This window comes from Mustela lutreola, chromosome X (genome assembly GCF_030435805.1).
Source record: "Mustela lutreola isolate mMusLut2 chromosome X, mMusLut2.pri, whole genome shotgun sequence".
Lineage (NCBI taxonomy): Eukaryota > Metazoa > Chordata > Mammalia > Carnivora > Mustelidae > Mustela > Mustela lutreola.
In genome coordinates this window covers 9,934,428-9,950,693 of record NC_081308.1, presented here as the reverse complement: position 1 = coordinate 9,950,693, position 16,266 = coordinate 9,934,428, and the positions used below count along the sequence as shown (strand labels likewise).

Sequence of the window (16,266 nt, the reverse complement as noted above, 5' to 3'; positions counted from 1 at the left end):
GCCCCCGGAGGGGCACGGGTGGGACAGATGCCGTGCAGCAGTGAGCTCCCCCGCTTGCTTGTTTAACCCTTTAATTCTTGGATGATAGGAGCCCCTCCAACTCCACATCCCCTACGGGACTGTCCTGATGGGACTGTCATTTCAATTTGGCTTTTTAAGATGAAGTCCACAGAACAGGGAAATAAATGAGTTTAAAACTCTGTTATTTACAAAAAGATATAACTACTCTCCAACTTGGGGGGTGGTGCTTAGGTCGGGGAAGGAAGCAACCATAGGAGGAAGAAGAGAAGTCAGGAGCCTAGGGGAGAGAGCCGCAGAAAGTAGATGTGTGGGGGAACCTCAAGCCAGTTCCCCTCTCACTCGGGGGGCTCCGGTTTCTGCCCCAATGCAGGGCACATCTGCCTGGTGTTGAACATGTTGGCGGACAGTCTTTGTGAAGTCACTCCCCAAGGTGGCCCTAATCCCTTGGCAGCCTGTGAGAGCAAACTGAAACCAAAGCCAGAGTCGGGGCGCTAGAATCCCAGAAGAGGAAACTTAAGAAGCAGCATGCCCCGTGCTCCGCGGGCTTCCCCTGAGCCAGCTGCTGCACTAGCAGCCTGTGACACGGGGTCTGAACTTGGACTCCGTGTCTGCACTCACGACATCTCTCCCTGCGCTCGTGCTGCTGGTGCTGCCCCAGTGCAGTGGATGTGTGTCCCCACATGCCTGCACAGGTCGTGAAAGATGTTAACGTGCCTCAGTTTACCTTGTAAAGGCATTCAATAGGGGGGCCGTAGAGAGTGCCCCAGAGCTGTGCCGGGGCCTGGGCTCAGGGCGGTTCTTGGGGACCAGGCGCGAGTGCGCAGGGGACTTCTGGCCCAACAGGTCAGGCGTGAAGACCTCCGCCCCGCCGCCAGCACAGCTTACTTTTGCCTCTTTTACATGTTCAGTTTTATTCAAGAAATCTCTGTTCCAAAACGTTGAAAAGCCACCCTGGGTGCCTTGAACACGGGTTGGCTCCATACGTCGTACTTCATGGCCACTGTGGTGGTGAAACACGGGAGGGCCGGAAGGGCTGTGGCAATCCTGTGGCCAGCACATCTGTGGGCGCCGTTTTCCCGAAGTATTTATCCGTTTCGAGTCTGTCCCATTTTGGTACTTCTTACAGTACTGCAAACTTTCTCATTACTCTGTTGTTCGTGGTGATGTCTGAGGTGGCTAGAGGCAGTAACTGACACAGGCTGGGTCCATTCTTCCTGCCCCACGGACCGGCCATCGGCCCCATCTTTCTCCCTCGGGCCTCCCTATTCTGCGAGACACAAAAGTATTGAAATCAGGCCAGTTACTAACCCTACAGTGGCCTCTAAGGGTTCAAGGGAAAGGAAGAGTCACCTGTCTCTCTCACTTTCCACCAAAAGCTAGAAGTGACCAAGCTTAGCGAGGAAAGTAAGTCGAGAGCCCGGCCAGGCGGAAAGCCAGGCCTCTTGTGCCAAACCGCCAAGGAGTGAATGCGAAGGAAAGTTCTTAAAGGAAATGAAAGGTGTTAGTCCAGTGAACACACAAGCGGTAAGAGACTGTTGTAGTTCTCTGGACGGAAGGGCAGACCAGCTGGAACCTGGGGAGGAAGCCGCAGAAGGGACGTCGGAAGCCTGCAGAGGTTGCTTCACGGGCTCTAAGGAAAGAAGCCAACCCCACGACATCAGAGCGCCAAGTGCAGCAGCGCGGATTTCCAGTGGAGACCAGCCTTCCACTGGAAGAAGATGCCCCCGATGACTTTCATAGCTGGAAAGGAGAGGTCAGCGCCTGGCTTCAGAGTCGCAAAGGGCAGGCAGACGCTCTCGCTAGCGGCTGGTGACAGAAAGGGCTCCTGCTGAAGCCGTCAAGGCACTGGAGAGGACTCTGTCCAGTTCTGAAAGCGGTTCAGTCAGTGACACACCGTCGCACAGCCCGGCCTGGGGCAGCACTGCGGAGTGAAAGGAAGAAGCATCTGCTGCACAGACGTCACTGCCGAGCAGCCAGCAGCGACCTTCCGCCGGCTGGCAGACGGACCCACTCAACGCTCAGGTGACGGTTAGCGTTTTTGAGCAATCAAGTATATTTTCTTAAAGGTCAGTACCTTGTCTTCTCCAGACCTGATGTTCTTGCACACTTACCAGACTACAGTATAAACAGGAGTTTGCACTGGGAAACCCCCAAATTAAATTGACTCGCTTTACTGTGATGGTCTGGAACCAGACGGCAGGATCTTGGAGGCAGGACAGTACCTTCTAGGGGACCGGAGAACAGAGCTGCCCTGGAGCATGCTAGGTGACCGGGAGCCCTGATGACAGCTAGGGCAGACCAGCTTCCGCCAGAAAGCTCCGTGAGCTCTGCCCACCTGGGACAGTGAAGCTGCCCTTTGTCCATGAGCAGGCCCGGAGCTCACCGGCCCATTACGAGAAAGCCGCTACTGGGGAGCGCATTCTGGAAGCGCCGGTGAAGGCCTACGGCCCCAGGACAGGATAGGTCTGCAGGGGGCGCTCTCCACAGGCCTGCCCTGTGGAGCCCTGACGGCCTCTGGAAGGCCATGTTCAAGTCTTTTCTTTTTAATTACTCTGCAAAGATCCTTTTGAAGGGTGGGTCAGGAAAAGCAGCCTGGTCTGGAGCAGCCCATCCATAAGCACAGGGCCCGCAGGGAGTGTGAAACTGCTGAAAGGGGCTTTACTCTCCCTAGAAATGCAAATGCCTCTGTAAGTATCAGTGCCCCTGAGATACAAGCGAAGGTGACTTCTGCCATTTCCTGCAGTGCGAGCCTGTCCCCCAAGCAGCCCTGAGCTCTTGAGCATCGCCTGAAGAAGAGCAGAGCCCAGTGAGAATGGCTCCGTTGGGTGCCCCTTCTGAAAATAGGACTATCCTGACGTGATGTTTTTGGAACAGCTTTTCATCAGTCTCTGAAACTGGTAGTCAAGGCAGGTTAGGCGGTGAAGCGAAGCCCCGGGACGAGGTTCTTCCCGAAGCTGTCCACGCCCACGTGTGCAGAGCAGGCTGGAGAGCGGCCGTGCGCCCAGAGCTGCTGCGCATCTTCCAGATGAAACAGCGGAGAGGGACAGGGGAGTGGTACCAGACACTGTGCCTTAAGCTCGTGCTCAGGGCTGTTTCAGACTGTTACCTAATGCGTTTAGTGATTTCGCGGACCTGTGAAACTAGGGAAGTTCCTTTCGAGAAAGGGCTTCCTGGAGCACCTGTCCCCGTACTACGCTTGCGGCGCAGAACATCAAGGCCCGTGAAAGCAGCCGGACGCTCTGCACGGCGAGTCCGGGAGAGCGGCAGGTGGGCGGCCAGCTCCCGAGAAGGGCACCTGCACAGGCGGTCACACTGTCCATCGTGGAGCTCTGGAAAGCGTGACCGCCCTGGCCCAGCCCTTGCTTCCCCTCTCCTTGTCACCGTGCCCATCGCTCCCATGGCCCAAGTGTTGCTGGGAACGCAGACCCCGGGGTTCGCCATCCAGCCAGAGCTGTGTGAACGCTGCGCCCCCAGGTGCTGTACCCTGCCCCGTCCCCCCGCAGTAATGATTGTTCTTCCTTTTTCTGCTCAGTTCGTGTTCCTCACCTACGTGCTGGGAGTGGCCTGGCTGGGTGTGTTTGGTTTCTCCGCCGTGCCCGTATTTATGTTCTACAACATCTGGTCAACCTGTGAGGTTATCAAGTCGCCGCAGACCAACGGCACGGCCGCTGTGGAGCAGATCTGCGTGGACATCCGACAATACGGTACCGTCCCCTTCCGTTGCCCCGCGGAACCTCTAGCCTCCTGTGCAGCCCTCTGGACCTGAGTGATTACACGGGTGGCTTTTTGAATCACCATGATCGCTGTCATACGTTATTCTTAACGTATGCTCTGTTTTCTGGAGGGAAACGTCACTTACACTCTTAGTTGTAATACAGATTTTTGTTGTATTTTCAAGTATGGAACAAAGGAAACTTTTCAAACTGGGTTACCAAGTAGCAGTGCATTATAATCCATCTTCTGGACATCAAAAGATTACAGACTTTTTTTTCAATTTCTTTTCAGTTTTGTACCATTCAAGTCTTTATCCAAAATATTGGGTATGCCCTGTAGTCCAATTAATTTCCATGTCCCACTCTTCAATCCGGGCTTTTAAAATGACCAACTGCTTAAACTTCAGCTCTCCTGGAAAATGCAACAAAATCCAGACATTTTAAAGTCATCAGACTGAACTCAATAAAATCTGACTTGTTGGAAACCCCTTCAAACCCATTTTCTAATGAATGGGATACTTGCAATGGGCAGCTAAGGTTGGTTCATTTTGACAAGCCGCAGAAGGGCCATTGCTCTTCCTGTCAATTAAATTGAGAGGCAGCCTCCCAAGTCAGGACTTTAATGAGTGCTTCTTGCCAAGATGCTGAGGAACCCTGTTCCTGGCAGAAACAGCAAGGCGGTGGGGGGGTGGGGGGGTGGGTACTTTTCATTAAAATTAAAGACAAGATTTCTCAGGAGAGAGGACGGTTTCATTTGTGCTTCTTGTTTTTCCCATGGGGCTTGGCTTCAACGTCTTTTCTTACAACATAATGAGAAACTTGCCCAGGACTGCCCACTGGAGTAGTTTTCTCATAAACACCAAGGTTCAGCCGCACTGGTCTTCCTGATGGTTTGAAAACAGAGCCTAAAGATGATTCTTTAAAAAGTGTTTGTGAATGTTTAGATGCATATCATTTCCTTAGTCTTAAATATTTGACTCAAAACTTCTGGCCATTAGCGATCCTATTTGTAAGTCTTCTGTATGGGAAATCACTGGTTTCACGGACAGCGTGGGGACTTGTCATGGCCCGTTCTCCTCCAGCGTCTCTGGGCCCATGGCAGGGATGGAAGGGCTAAGGGACTTTTTAAAGAAAGCCTTCCTCACCTCCTGGGAGAAGAGTAACTGGAGCTGTTTATAAAAAATTTTAATAAGTTAAAAAAAAAAATAGAATTTAAAAATTTTTTTATAAACATATAATGTATTTTTATCTCCATGTGTTTAATATTTAAAAGCACACACCTAGCACACAGCACAGAGACCAGCAACCCGGTGGGCCATGGCACAGCAGAGAGGTGGGACAGGGGACTGGACTCCACCATGCTTCCATTTTGTTAAATTTCCAATTGGATTTCCAATCCCAGTGAAAATGAATATAAAAGACCTACAGAATCCAAATTCCATAAACTTTGAGTGTAGACCCTCAATTTGGGGACTTCAGTAGGAAGTCCATGGACTGGGAAATCCTATATGAAGGTGGCTGTCCTCCAGCTGTTTAACCGGTTGGAAAATCAATTTTTACAATATGAGGTCAACTCAAGCACGCACAATTGGCAGGGAGAACAAAGCAGCTTAAAGCACTTAAGGACCAGTTGACTTGGCTCTTGTCCTGCTAAGGAGGACTTCTTACTGATTCTCAGCGGCCTGGTCGGCAGAGGTGTCATGTTGGTGGGGACGAGTAAGAGCAAGGGCCACTGCGGTGGGGCGGCACTAACCGACCGCTAACCTTCTGTCGGGCTTTACCTCACAGGAATCATCCCTTGGAACGCTTTCCCAGGGAAGATCTGCGGCTCCGCCCTCGAGAACATCTGCAACACCAATGAGGTAAACCCTTCTCCTGTCAGGGTCTGGACATGGCCGCTTGGCAGAGCCGGCTGAGGAAAGGGCCCTCCTGGCGGGACAGAGCAGCAGGTGCTACAGATGCGAGGAAGGCAGGCTTCTCTCTGCAGACTTTTTAAGATCAAACCAACAGTCTGTCTTCACCCATACTCACCCATTTCTGACCTAGAAAATGCCCCTTTTGCATGGTCCAGCCGGTTCAGGGAGGACCCTTAGCACTCCGAGAGCTTTCTCTTCGGGCACTAATTTGAGAGTGACCCTAACCGCCTCCATCAGAAAACACACGTAGATTCTTCTCTTTCACCTTCACACGGTTTTTCAAAGTGGGACATTCATCATGGGACAGATGCAAATTTTCATACAGAAAAGATCCCCTTTAAAAAAAACAAACCCTAGAATTTGTATAGAAGCCCAATTCCTCTCAATCTGGTCACAGCTGGTCATCACTACTTCTCACTCACTCTTAGCTCGCAGTACACCCTAACCCACTTTGCTTTAAACTCAGGCCTTAGAGCAGGCTTTGGGCATTGGTTAGAGCGGTTTTCTCAAGGGCACCAGGGGGAGCTCGCATCCTTCGGGGAATCGGAGCCTGCTTTGGGAAAGCCACAAGTTACTGAAATCATCAGCGCCACCCCCCACCCCCGCCCCGTCCTGCTCCGTCGCCAGCCAGTTGGCTTGTCCATACCAGGGCCTGGTTCCAAGCAGGGGCTCCCAAGGGAGGTGGCACAGGGCAGTCGTGAGGAGAATTATACCGCCCACCACTGAGATTTAACTAGTCGTGGGTACAGCCTGGGCCTCAGGAAGCTTTAGCATGCCCCCTCGCCCCTACCAGGGAGCGGCCCCGGGGAAAGCAGCCCTAGAGGAGCAGGACCAGGTAGAGGCCCATCCCTTCCGTGTACAGTGCTCACCCGGTGCCCTGTTCTTTCCTAGTTCTACATGTCCTACCACCTGTTCATCGTGGCCTGCGCCGGAGCCGGCGCCACTGTCGTCGCCCTGGTGAGTAGCCACAGCCCCACGCCCGCCTAGTGCCGCTCCCCCCCTCCAGGCTCTCCTGCCAGATGTGCCTTCCTGCGGTCCGCCTCCGGGACGGAGCCCCGGGTCCACGTCACCCATGTAGATCTCCCCCCGGGCTGGGGCGCAGGCAGACCGTGCTGCCTGGTAGACCTAGAGCGCAGGTGGCAGAACTTGGATTCTGCTGGAAGACGACAGGGTAGTACCCAGGCCTGGCCTAGGACAGGGGTGCACCGAGAGCCTGGACTGGTCAGGCATCTCTGCCAAGAGATCTGCGTTTCCAGCTGGCACTGCCTATAGGTAGCCCTCCGCCTGGGACGGTTGAGCTGCTTTGGTGATCTCCTCTGCCACTGAGCCGCTGTTTCGAGGGGGACACACAGGGTTCACTTTCTGCCACCGCCGGGTACATCTCTTTTCAAACGTATCACCACATAACCTTGTTTGATGTGGTTCTGCTCCAAGATACCTGATTTAGTGTAGACCATGGTGGTGTTAACACTGAGCTCCTGGTGTCCGCACTACAGCTCCTACCTAAAGGAAGCTCCGTGGTCCCTCCGAGCCGTCTTGCTCTCTGAGACTTTCGAGAGCCCTTCGTTCGGCACTGTGGCCAGGAAACCTGTAAAGAGCAAAATCACAGAATGCAAACCCCCTCCCTGCCTCAGCACGGACTCGCCTGCGGCAGGGCGGCTCGGTGAGAGTCTGAGACAAGCCGCTGGGGCCTTGGCTGACCGCAGCTGGGAGCCTAACCCCGGGCCCCACTCTGCGTGTCCGCCGGGGACCAGGCCCATGCCGCGAGCAGGGACAGTCACACGGAGGGAAAGGGGCAGATAGGGAACCGGCCGCTAAGGAGGAGCAAGTATAAAGGGCCCCCGGTTCCTGCGTGTACGGCCAGAGGTCGGGAGGGCTCGCTGTGGGCGTTCAAGAAATCGAGGCTCGGTAGACCCAGAGGGAAACTTTCTGGCCCCCGCAAACAACGGCCTTTCCCATCCTGGGGGCGACCTGTGCTCTTGCTGAGCGAGGGGCCAGCGGTGGATTCCAAGCTGCCACAGGGGCCGGCTGGGGAAGACCAGGGGACACGGGCCCCCCAGCTTCCCCTGGCGCTTTTCATCTTCTAGCACCTCCCAGGCTTCTGCATCAACAGCCTGAGGGCAGAGGCCAGGACTAGCGGTGTGCATGTGAAGCACGAGGACGTCTGTGTGCCCCGCAGGACCCCCTTCTGGGTGATGATAGATGGGGAAGAAGCCAGGCCGTGGGTCCCAAGCGGGTGGCCGCCCTGACTGCCGTTGTCTTACTGTCGTGTTCTGTTCTCTTCCACCAGCTGATCTACATGATGGCTACTACCTATAACTATGCCGTCTTGAAGTTTAAGAGTCGGGAAGATTGCTGCACTAAATTCTAAATTGCTTAAGGCCAACGAGGAGCCGTAGGGAGCGCTCCTCGGGAGCCTGACATCTCCCTGACTAAAGCCGAGCCTAGGTTGCTGCAGTCTGGTGACAGGAATTTGTAAATAGCTCTAGTCCACTCATTTTGCATTGTAGATTAATAAGATGACTTACCCTGAGTGAATTACAAAAAGATGAGATCTGGCTATTTCCACGTTGTGAAAAGGATTCAGTTATGTACTGACCTTGGTGAGCATCCGTTAATAACTAATTCTCTTGAACTTGGAGCAGTATCTCTAAATGAAGTGTTAAAACTTTGTAACACCGGCCTTGTCTATTACTGTTGCTTGCTTGATAACCAGTACCAGTGCTGGAGAGGAGATGGCAGAGACGCGTTTTCTTCGACTCTGGAAAAAAAGGCAAACACACTGTAAATTTGACTACAACTCTTTTTCTGATCTCATGGCTCACTACCCAGTACAGGCCCCTCCAGTTAGCCCACCCAGCTAGAGGACAATGTGAAGAAAAAGCAAGGGCACCCTGTCCTTTTCTGTGGGACTGTACGTGGGGCGTGTAGCTCTCCGCAGCAACCTCGCCTTGGTGCGTTTTGGTGCGGAGTGTCTGATTGCCCGTAGCCGGCTCTCACCCCGCATGTCCGGTGCTGAGCGCAATAGCCATGGGGCCTGGATCGGAAAGTCTCAAATATGTTGAAAAGGAAATCGGAGGAACCGGAGATGTAGATTTTGCAGGGCAGATGAGGAAAAGGAGCGGGCGAGAAGGGTTGGCCACCTCCACTGTGGAGAAGAAGGATCTGTACCCTGGGTGACCTGCACTAAGGCAGGCCTAGAACGAAAACCAGAGGTGCGCTACTGCGCACGCGCTCACGCAGACGGCGGGCTGGGCCTAGAGGTCTGCATTTTGGTCTTGACATACACGTAATTTTCCCGTTAACTCCGCAGTTGATGAGTTACTCAAAATAAGTATCATTCACTTATAGGCCTTCGGGGAATTGATTAAGATCTTGGCACTGCCCTGATTTTAAGATAAGCACACAAGGTGTTTCCAACGTCTGCGTTACTTACAATTACTCCCAAAATGGTAAAGAAAAAACAAGACAAAACAACCCTCTCCTGTTTCATTTTTGCTTTTACTTAACAATAACTTTGGCCGTTTTTTTTTTTTTCAGTTCATTGTGTTTGTATACTAACTTTTCTTCAGCCTCTTACTCTTAAGCATACTAGTAGAGCATGCTTCCAGGTCTGAGGGCTCTGACAGCGGAATGAGTATTAATCCGAATAACCCTCTCCCCTTTGACAGCACAGACCGTCTAACTGCCTAGCAGCTTGCTTTGCCTTCTGACATGCTCACTAGCCATCACGCTCGCCCTTCTTTTCCAGATCCACTTCCTCATGATACTGTCTTCTAACTGGGCTTACTTAAAGGATGCAAGCAAAATGCAGGCTTACCAGGATGTCAAAGCAAAGGAAGAACAGGAACTGCAAGATATCCAGTCTCGGTCAAAAGAACAACTCAATTCGTACACATAAATGTTTGCCAGAGCGTTACGGCCGACGCGTTGACAGCTCTGCCCACTGCCGAGACAGCTGCTCTGCAGTACAGATGTGTACCCCACCAAACAGCCTATCCACTTCACTGTCTGGCTCCAGCTGCTGGGATGTATTTCTAGGAACACCTTCCAGCAGGTCAATCTTTTTCTTTAGAGCAGATGTTGGAGGTTTCATGTTAGCCATTTTAAAAGGCAACACTTTGACAAAAGGATGGTTGATCTTTCTGAAATTGGTGGCATGTTCAGGTTTATCGGTAGAGCGATCCTACCAAAACAGGCGATGGGGACATGGCCTGTTCCTTGAGAGGGACCGAGGCTGTGCCGGCATCAAGGAACGTGACCATCAATTCACATATGCCATCTGTCCACCAGTCACTTCATCTATAGGGAATAAAATGGAATGGGGGGGGGGGTTCCATTTCTGACAGCTGACATTTATTAAACTTTGGCTCAAAGATAATGTGATTCTTAACAATTGACTTTTTAAAAATTAGCTGCCTTCCCTACCCCTTGAGTCCAGCCTACATTAATCTCCTGACCCAATGAGAAATCTATTTTTCAATAATGCTAAAAGGAGCTACTATAATTCTGCTACACCTGCCCCCAAAGAAGCTGGATTCTGACTCCTTGACAAGCTTTCCAGAATCAATTTTATAATAGATTTCCTTTAAATAAAATGGCCCAGTTGTCATTCTTCTTTCCTGGGAAATAAATGTCAGCTCTGCCTTAATGAGTATTTGTTTTAAATTTCTAGGAACTTATTTTACAACAGGAGACCCCAAATCCTTCACAGACTTTTGTTCCACCAATGTTTTTCTTAATTAAGAAGTGTTACCTTATTAAAATGACCACCATTCGCAACCATTTCTATGTGGTCTGAATAGCAAGTTTACAGTTTCATACCAACTATCTAAAACCTAATTACAAGTAGACCACAGACCTCCTCCTACTTTTATAGACTTGAATACTTAAGTGATTTAAATTAGGGTTGGTATTTATTTCATTTTTAAAAATCTTTCCTGGAATAATAAAAGTTCGATGTTCAACATAAAAAAAGAAAAAAAAAAACAAAAAAACACCTGCTTGAGTTTAAGCCATTTTCAAAAGAAACTTGCCTTCTAAACCATTGTGTTCCAGAACATTAAGTGATTATAGGTACTGGATATTAGTGACGGTAAACTTTGTGTTGTTCTTTATGAAATGATACATATAACTGTTGGGTGCATCAGTGCTTTTTAAAAGGGGCTGCATAATATAGGGTTAACTATGTATATTCATGTTAAGAATTAACTTGTGGTTTGGCTGTTTCCTGGATTTTAAAACATATACATGTGCAGAAATGTATTAAAATGAAAGGAAGCATACCTTTATCAAGATGCTATTAAAATTGAACATCAAGTATAGTATTTCATTTGGATTCTTTCTGTTGTTGTTGTTAATGCCTAAAAATGCCTATTTGGATCTTGACTTTTTTTCTTTTAACTGGGAGAAGCTCTCTTCCGTGTAGAACAGTTGTTCCAGAATAGCTTGTTTTGTTTTCCTGTTGCATGACAGATTTAAATATTTTTTTTCCAGCAGTGGAGGTGCTGTTAGAGTCCAGTGTTCTAGAACAGGCAGTGTCTCAAGCCTAATTTTACTTTTCTAATTCTGGTAGCTACTACCAGGAATTTTTGAAAGTTTTTTGTTTAAGTAGTCTAATATTTTTTATGTAAAGAGCATTAAATTTTGCTATGTATAAATTTTTGTAACCTAACAGTGAATCAATATTTTCTATCAGTGCCAAGGGCTTCCTGTAGTTCTATTCAAGTGTTACAATAAATATTTGTAGATAATAGTCAATACTTGTGTATGCTTATTTTAGAGATCTATTTAGGTGGAAACAGTTGTGGATGTACTAAGAGTAATGCAATAAAGGTATAGCTTCACTCACTTGCCTTTTTACCATACATAAATACTCTTCCTTCTCTGGCTGCAGTATGGTGTCATTTTTCAACAGTATGCATGATCAAGATTTCACATGTGTATGGAAATCGTGTTTCTAGGAGGATGCTGCCCCATCTCTATAGTTGCGTAAAGTATACAAATTTTCTGACTAGCGTCAGCAAATAAAAGCAATTATACATATGGGATTAATACAAAGCTTAAGTGGGAAAGTAAAAACAATGCTGAACCTTCCCAAGGGACCATGTTCCACTGGCTCCTTTGTGAACCCAAGGTAGAGAAGATCTAGATCTGGGGAGGGGGGGGGGGGAACACCACCACCACTCTAGATCTAACAGTTAACTCTCAAAAGCAGCAGAGCTAAGTTTGTTACTTAGGATCTCGTTTTACTGTCCGTTTGCTTACCTGTTAGCATGATCAGGCACTGGGATTTTCCATCATCTGAAGTTTCTGAGTAAGGACCACCAGCCCTTGTTACTTACTGAGCCACTGCTGTTGCTAACTGAGATGCCACCTCGGGATCCTTGGCAGAAGAACAATCGGGACCCCAATTAGTATGCTCTTTGCCACACTACTTAAAATCTTCTGCTTTTGTAGCATTCTGTGCAGCTGTTTAAGTTACATAATAAACGGAGTATGTCTAGATGAGATCACATGCAGTCTGTTGACAGTAATCCGGCCACAGAGCACAGGAACCTCTAGAGGGCAGAGTAGCAACCATTCATTTCTCTAACTCAGATTTAAAAGAGACGATCCCCTTGTTAGTATCTCTCCTAAAGCACGACCTCTTGCTCTAGTCAGGGCAGGGCACATCTACTCTCAGATGTTTGTGCAAAATCTCAAAATGAGTATTAGGATGCATAAAACTACAGAGAGTTTTGAGGAAACAAAAATACACACACAGTTAAGTCAGGTTGGGCCAAGAACATCCTTTTTCCAACCTGTGCCCCAGCCTTCCTCACGATACGTTCGGGGGTGGGGGGGGGCTCGTCTGGGGGGAGTGGGCCGGGGACTTCTCGTGTCACACGTCACGCATCCATAGCCTTCTAGAGGATGCGGCCACCTAAAAAGTACATAAGAAGCGTCTGATCTTTAAATGGGATCTGTCCTGATGTGGAATGTTAAGAATACCGCTTAGAATTTAAGTTGACTGAAAAACGAAGCTATCAAACTCCAAGCTCTAAAACAATATACAATGAGTTACTTAGACGAGGTCTTTGAAAACACAAGGTGGGGAAGAACTGAGTCGTATCCAAATGTGTTAAGACGTGAGCTAAGGGTTCTGGCCCAAGACGGGGACACAGGAGGCCCCTGAACTCCTCCCCAGAACACAGCACATGCACCACTACACCCGGATTCATTTTTGATGGAAAAAAAATCCAACTGGCTGAGCTACTCTTCTACATACTGAAATGGGCAGGAAAAGCTGAGCCAAGCCCTCACCATAAACCCCAACCCTGACATGATGCCGCGCAATCAGCCGGAAGCTGCCAACCCCACGGTTCCCCCTGAACAGATCGGACCCCACATTTAGTGCCTCAAGTTTTAACACAGAGATGGGCCCCTAAAATTGCCTTTTTTTTTTTTTTTTAAAGAATTTTATTTATTCGAGAGAGACAGCACAAGCAGGGGGAGACGGGGAGGGAGAAAGACTCCGAAAGACTCTCCGCCGAGCTGGGAGCCAGACATGGGGCTCGATCCTAGCACCTGGAGATCATGACCTGAGCCAAAGGCAGATGCTCAACCCTCTGAGCCCCCCAGGCATCCTGAAACACCTCTTTTAAGCCAGCAGGGCTTATAGCCATGAGCCCAGGCCCAGAAGACTAACAAGGAAATGGTGCTTAACCAGCCCTAGAGGACTATCTCTTGATCTTTCCCTGAAAAGGTTCTGTTTGCATATATTAAAAACTGTTGTCTCAGAGTTCAGCTTCTACATTTAGCACACATCTACGGGCTGCCTGCTAAGCCACCAGAGAACAGGGAAGCCAGCAGATGCAGCCTCTGTCCAATCCCCTCTAGCCCACTCCAAAGCGCCTGTATCTCCCCAGAAGGAGCTTATACACATCGGGCCTTAGTTTTTGTGGCTGCCACCCAACATATCCCTGGAGCACCTGGCTTGATAGCCCATGCTGCTTGCACTCAGTTCACAGGACTGCAGCAAAAAAAAGAAGAAGAAGAAAGAAAGAAAGAAAGAAAAAGCAGTTTTTAATGGGCGCAGGAGCAACACTCCCCCAGCCCCCCGACCTCCTTGGCCAAGTGCAGAGGAACTCGGCCTAGGGAAGATGGGAGAAACACCCATCTCACAGGTGACCTCAGAAAGAGGCGTCACTTCCATACTTCCCCAGTGGCTGAGAGTCTGGCTTCTACTCAGACTGCGCGCGTGTGTGTGCTGTGATCTTCCCCGCAGGGACACTACGCTGCCTTGACAAACACTCAACTAGCAGCAAACACCAAGAACAAAACAATTGTCTTAGACGGTCACAAAAATTTAAGCAGCAGCCAGGAGCTTGGGCCGGCCCGACGGAGGAGGTTCACCTCCCACCCAGGAACACTGGAGCCTAGGCTAGGTGCCCGGTGCCCGGTCACAGGCTAGAAGTCAGCACGGCATGAAGGAAAACGAAGAGACGGTGGAGTGTGTCTCAACGAAAGTCAAACTCCAAACCAAACCGTAATGAAACAGAAAGAAGTGACTCACCTAAGAGTGCGAAGTAACTCTACAGATGCTCACGGAGGTCAGAGCCACACGAACAAACCGAAAATCTCAACGAGAAAATGAAGTATCGAATCCTACAGCTGAAGAACACAGGAACAGCTGAAAAATTCGGTAGATGGGTCAACAGCAGACTAGATCAAACAGAAGGATCAGCAAACTTGGAAAACAGGCCAGTGGAATTCATCCTGTCAGAGAGTCAGGAAGCCTGAAGAGTTCCAGAAACTATCAATCTAAAGAAATGCACACAGACACAGTGTAACTGAAGTGGCCACAGTAAAGAATCTTAAAGCAGGAAGAGAAAACCTTGCAACATACAAAGGAAACCCTGTAAGACTACCAACAGATTAGTCAGCAAAAACTTGACGGTCTTTTCAAATTGGTGAGAAGAAACTGCCAACCAGGAATAATACCACACTCACAAAGTTGTCCTTCAGAACCAAAGGATAGAGAGTTTACCAAACAAGAGCTAAAGGAAGTCATGACCACTAGGCCAGCTTCAAGCTGAGATGGAAACACGCTAATTAGCAACAGGAAACCCTATCCAAGTATAAAAGTCACTCAAAAAGGCAAACATACAGTTAAATTCAGAATATTCTAATGTTTTAACAGTGTTGGGTAAATCACAACTCTAGTGTGAAGATTAAGAGACAAAAGTACTAAAAATTAACTATAATTTGCAAAGGAATATCAAAAACAAAAAGTGGAAGCAATGTATAAATGTAGAGCTTCTGTAGACGTTCAAACATAAGTTGTTAGGAGTTAAAACTAGACTATTACAGGGGCGCCTGGGTGGCTCAGTCAGTCAAACGTCCGACTATTTCGGCTTATGTCGTGATCTCCAATTGTGGGACTGAACCCTGCCTTGGGCTCCACGTTCAGCAGGAAGTCTGCTTGAGATCGTCTCCCTCTTCCTCTGCCCAGCCCCCTGCTCACCCACTCTCTAATAAATAAATATATCTTAAAAAAAAAAAAAAAAGACCATGTTACATACCTTCTATGTAAGCTCCATGGTAATCACAAAGCAAAAATCTGTAGTACATACACAAAAGATGAAACCCAGCACCTGGGCAGCTCAGTCAGTTAGGTGTCTGCCTTCAACTCAGGTCATGATCCTAGGGTCCTAGGATTAAGCCCCGTGTTAGGCTCTCTGTTCAGTGGAGAGCCTGCTTTTCCCTCTCCCTGCCACTCCCCTTGGTATACTCTATCAAATAAATAAGTAAATTCTTAAACAAAGATGAGACCCCAAGCATACCACTACTGAAAATTATCAAAATACAAAGGAAGAGAAAGAAACAAAGGAATTGCAGAACTACCAGAAAACAACAACATGGTGATTGTAATCTTGTACCTATCAATAATTACTTTAAATATAAAAGAACTTGGTTCCCCCAATCAAAAGACACAGTGGCTAAATGGATTAAAAAAAAAAAAAAAAAAAAACCAAGATCCATAAATATGCTGTCTACAAAACACTCACTTGAGCTTTAAGGACACACGAGACTGAAAGTGAAGGGATGGAAGAAGACACTGCATGCAAACTGCCCAAACAAAGTAGGGGTAGATATACATAAATCAGAGAAAGTAGATTTTAAGTCAAAAACTAACAAGAGACAAAAGAAGTTCATCATATAATCATAAAAGGATAAATTCATCAAAAAAATACAGCATTTGTAAATATTGATGCACCCAACATCAGAACACATAAACATATAAAGCAAATATTAACAGACCTCAAGGGAGAATGAGACAGCAATATGATCGCAACAGGGGACTTGAAAACCCCATTTCAATGATGGAGATCATCCAGACAGAAAATCAATCAATAAGGAAACACTGGACTTCAACACCACATTGGACCAGATGGACTGAACCGACATTTACAGAACATTCCATCTGTTAACCTTAAAAATAAAACAGCCAGTTATTTTACCAGTACAATGAGCTTATTCAGGACTAGCAGAGGAACTGCAATTTGAGCCGTGCAAGCTATAGCAAACCACAGGCGGAGTCTGGAGAACAAAGGAGAAGAACCTTACAGAGA

General features: G+C 48.4%; 1 protein-coding gene and 1 long non-coding RNA gene across 8 annotated transcripts in view; one reads left to right on the top strand and one right to left on the bottom strand.

Annotated features, from left to right (window-relative positions):
* GPM6B (glycoprotein M6B) overlaps positions 1-11,410 on the top strand; it is a 152,155-nt gene extending 140,745 nt beyond the window's left edge. For 4 of the 6 annotated variants that reach the window (XM_059158641.1, XM_059158638.1, XM_059158637.1 and 1 more), the window contains 4 exons: positions 3,554-3,725; positions 5,523-5,596; positions 6,542-6,607; positions 9,402-11,410. In XM_059158641.1, the coding sequence (XP_059014624.1) occupies positions 3,554-3,725; positions 5,523-5,596; positions 6,542-6,607; positions 9,402-9,551 (462 nt within the window). In that variant the 3' untranslated portion in view covers positions 9,552-11,410. Of the gene's footprint in view, positions 1-3,553; positions 3,726-5,522; positions 5,597-6,541; positions 6,608-7,940; positions 8,730-9,401 lie in introns of those variants that run through there. The other 2 variants (XM_059158639.1, XM_059158642.1) reach the window with 1 other exon arrangement.
* On the bottom strand, positions 3,889-14,692 carry LOC131822196 (uncharacterized). Of its 2 annotated transcripts, none has more exons than XR_009350112.1 (3): positions 14,208-14,692; positions 5,015-12,210; positions 3,889-4,903 (listed from the first exon to the last, which is right to left on the bottom strand). It is a non-coding gene; the product is annotated as an uncharacterized LOC131822196 (long non-coding RNA). The 2 variants fall into 2 exon arrangements; XR_009350113.1 differs by having other exon boundaries at positions 5,766-12,210; positions 14,208-14,682.
* Between the last annotated feature and the right edge of the window lie 1,574 nt (positions 14,693-16,266).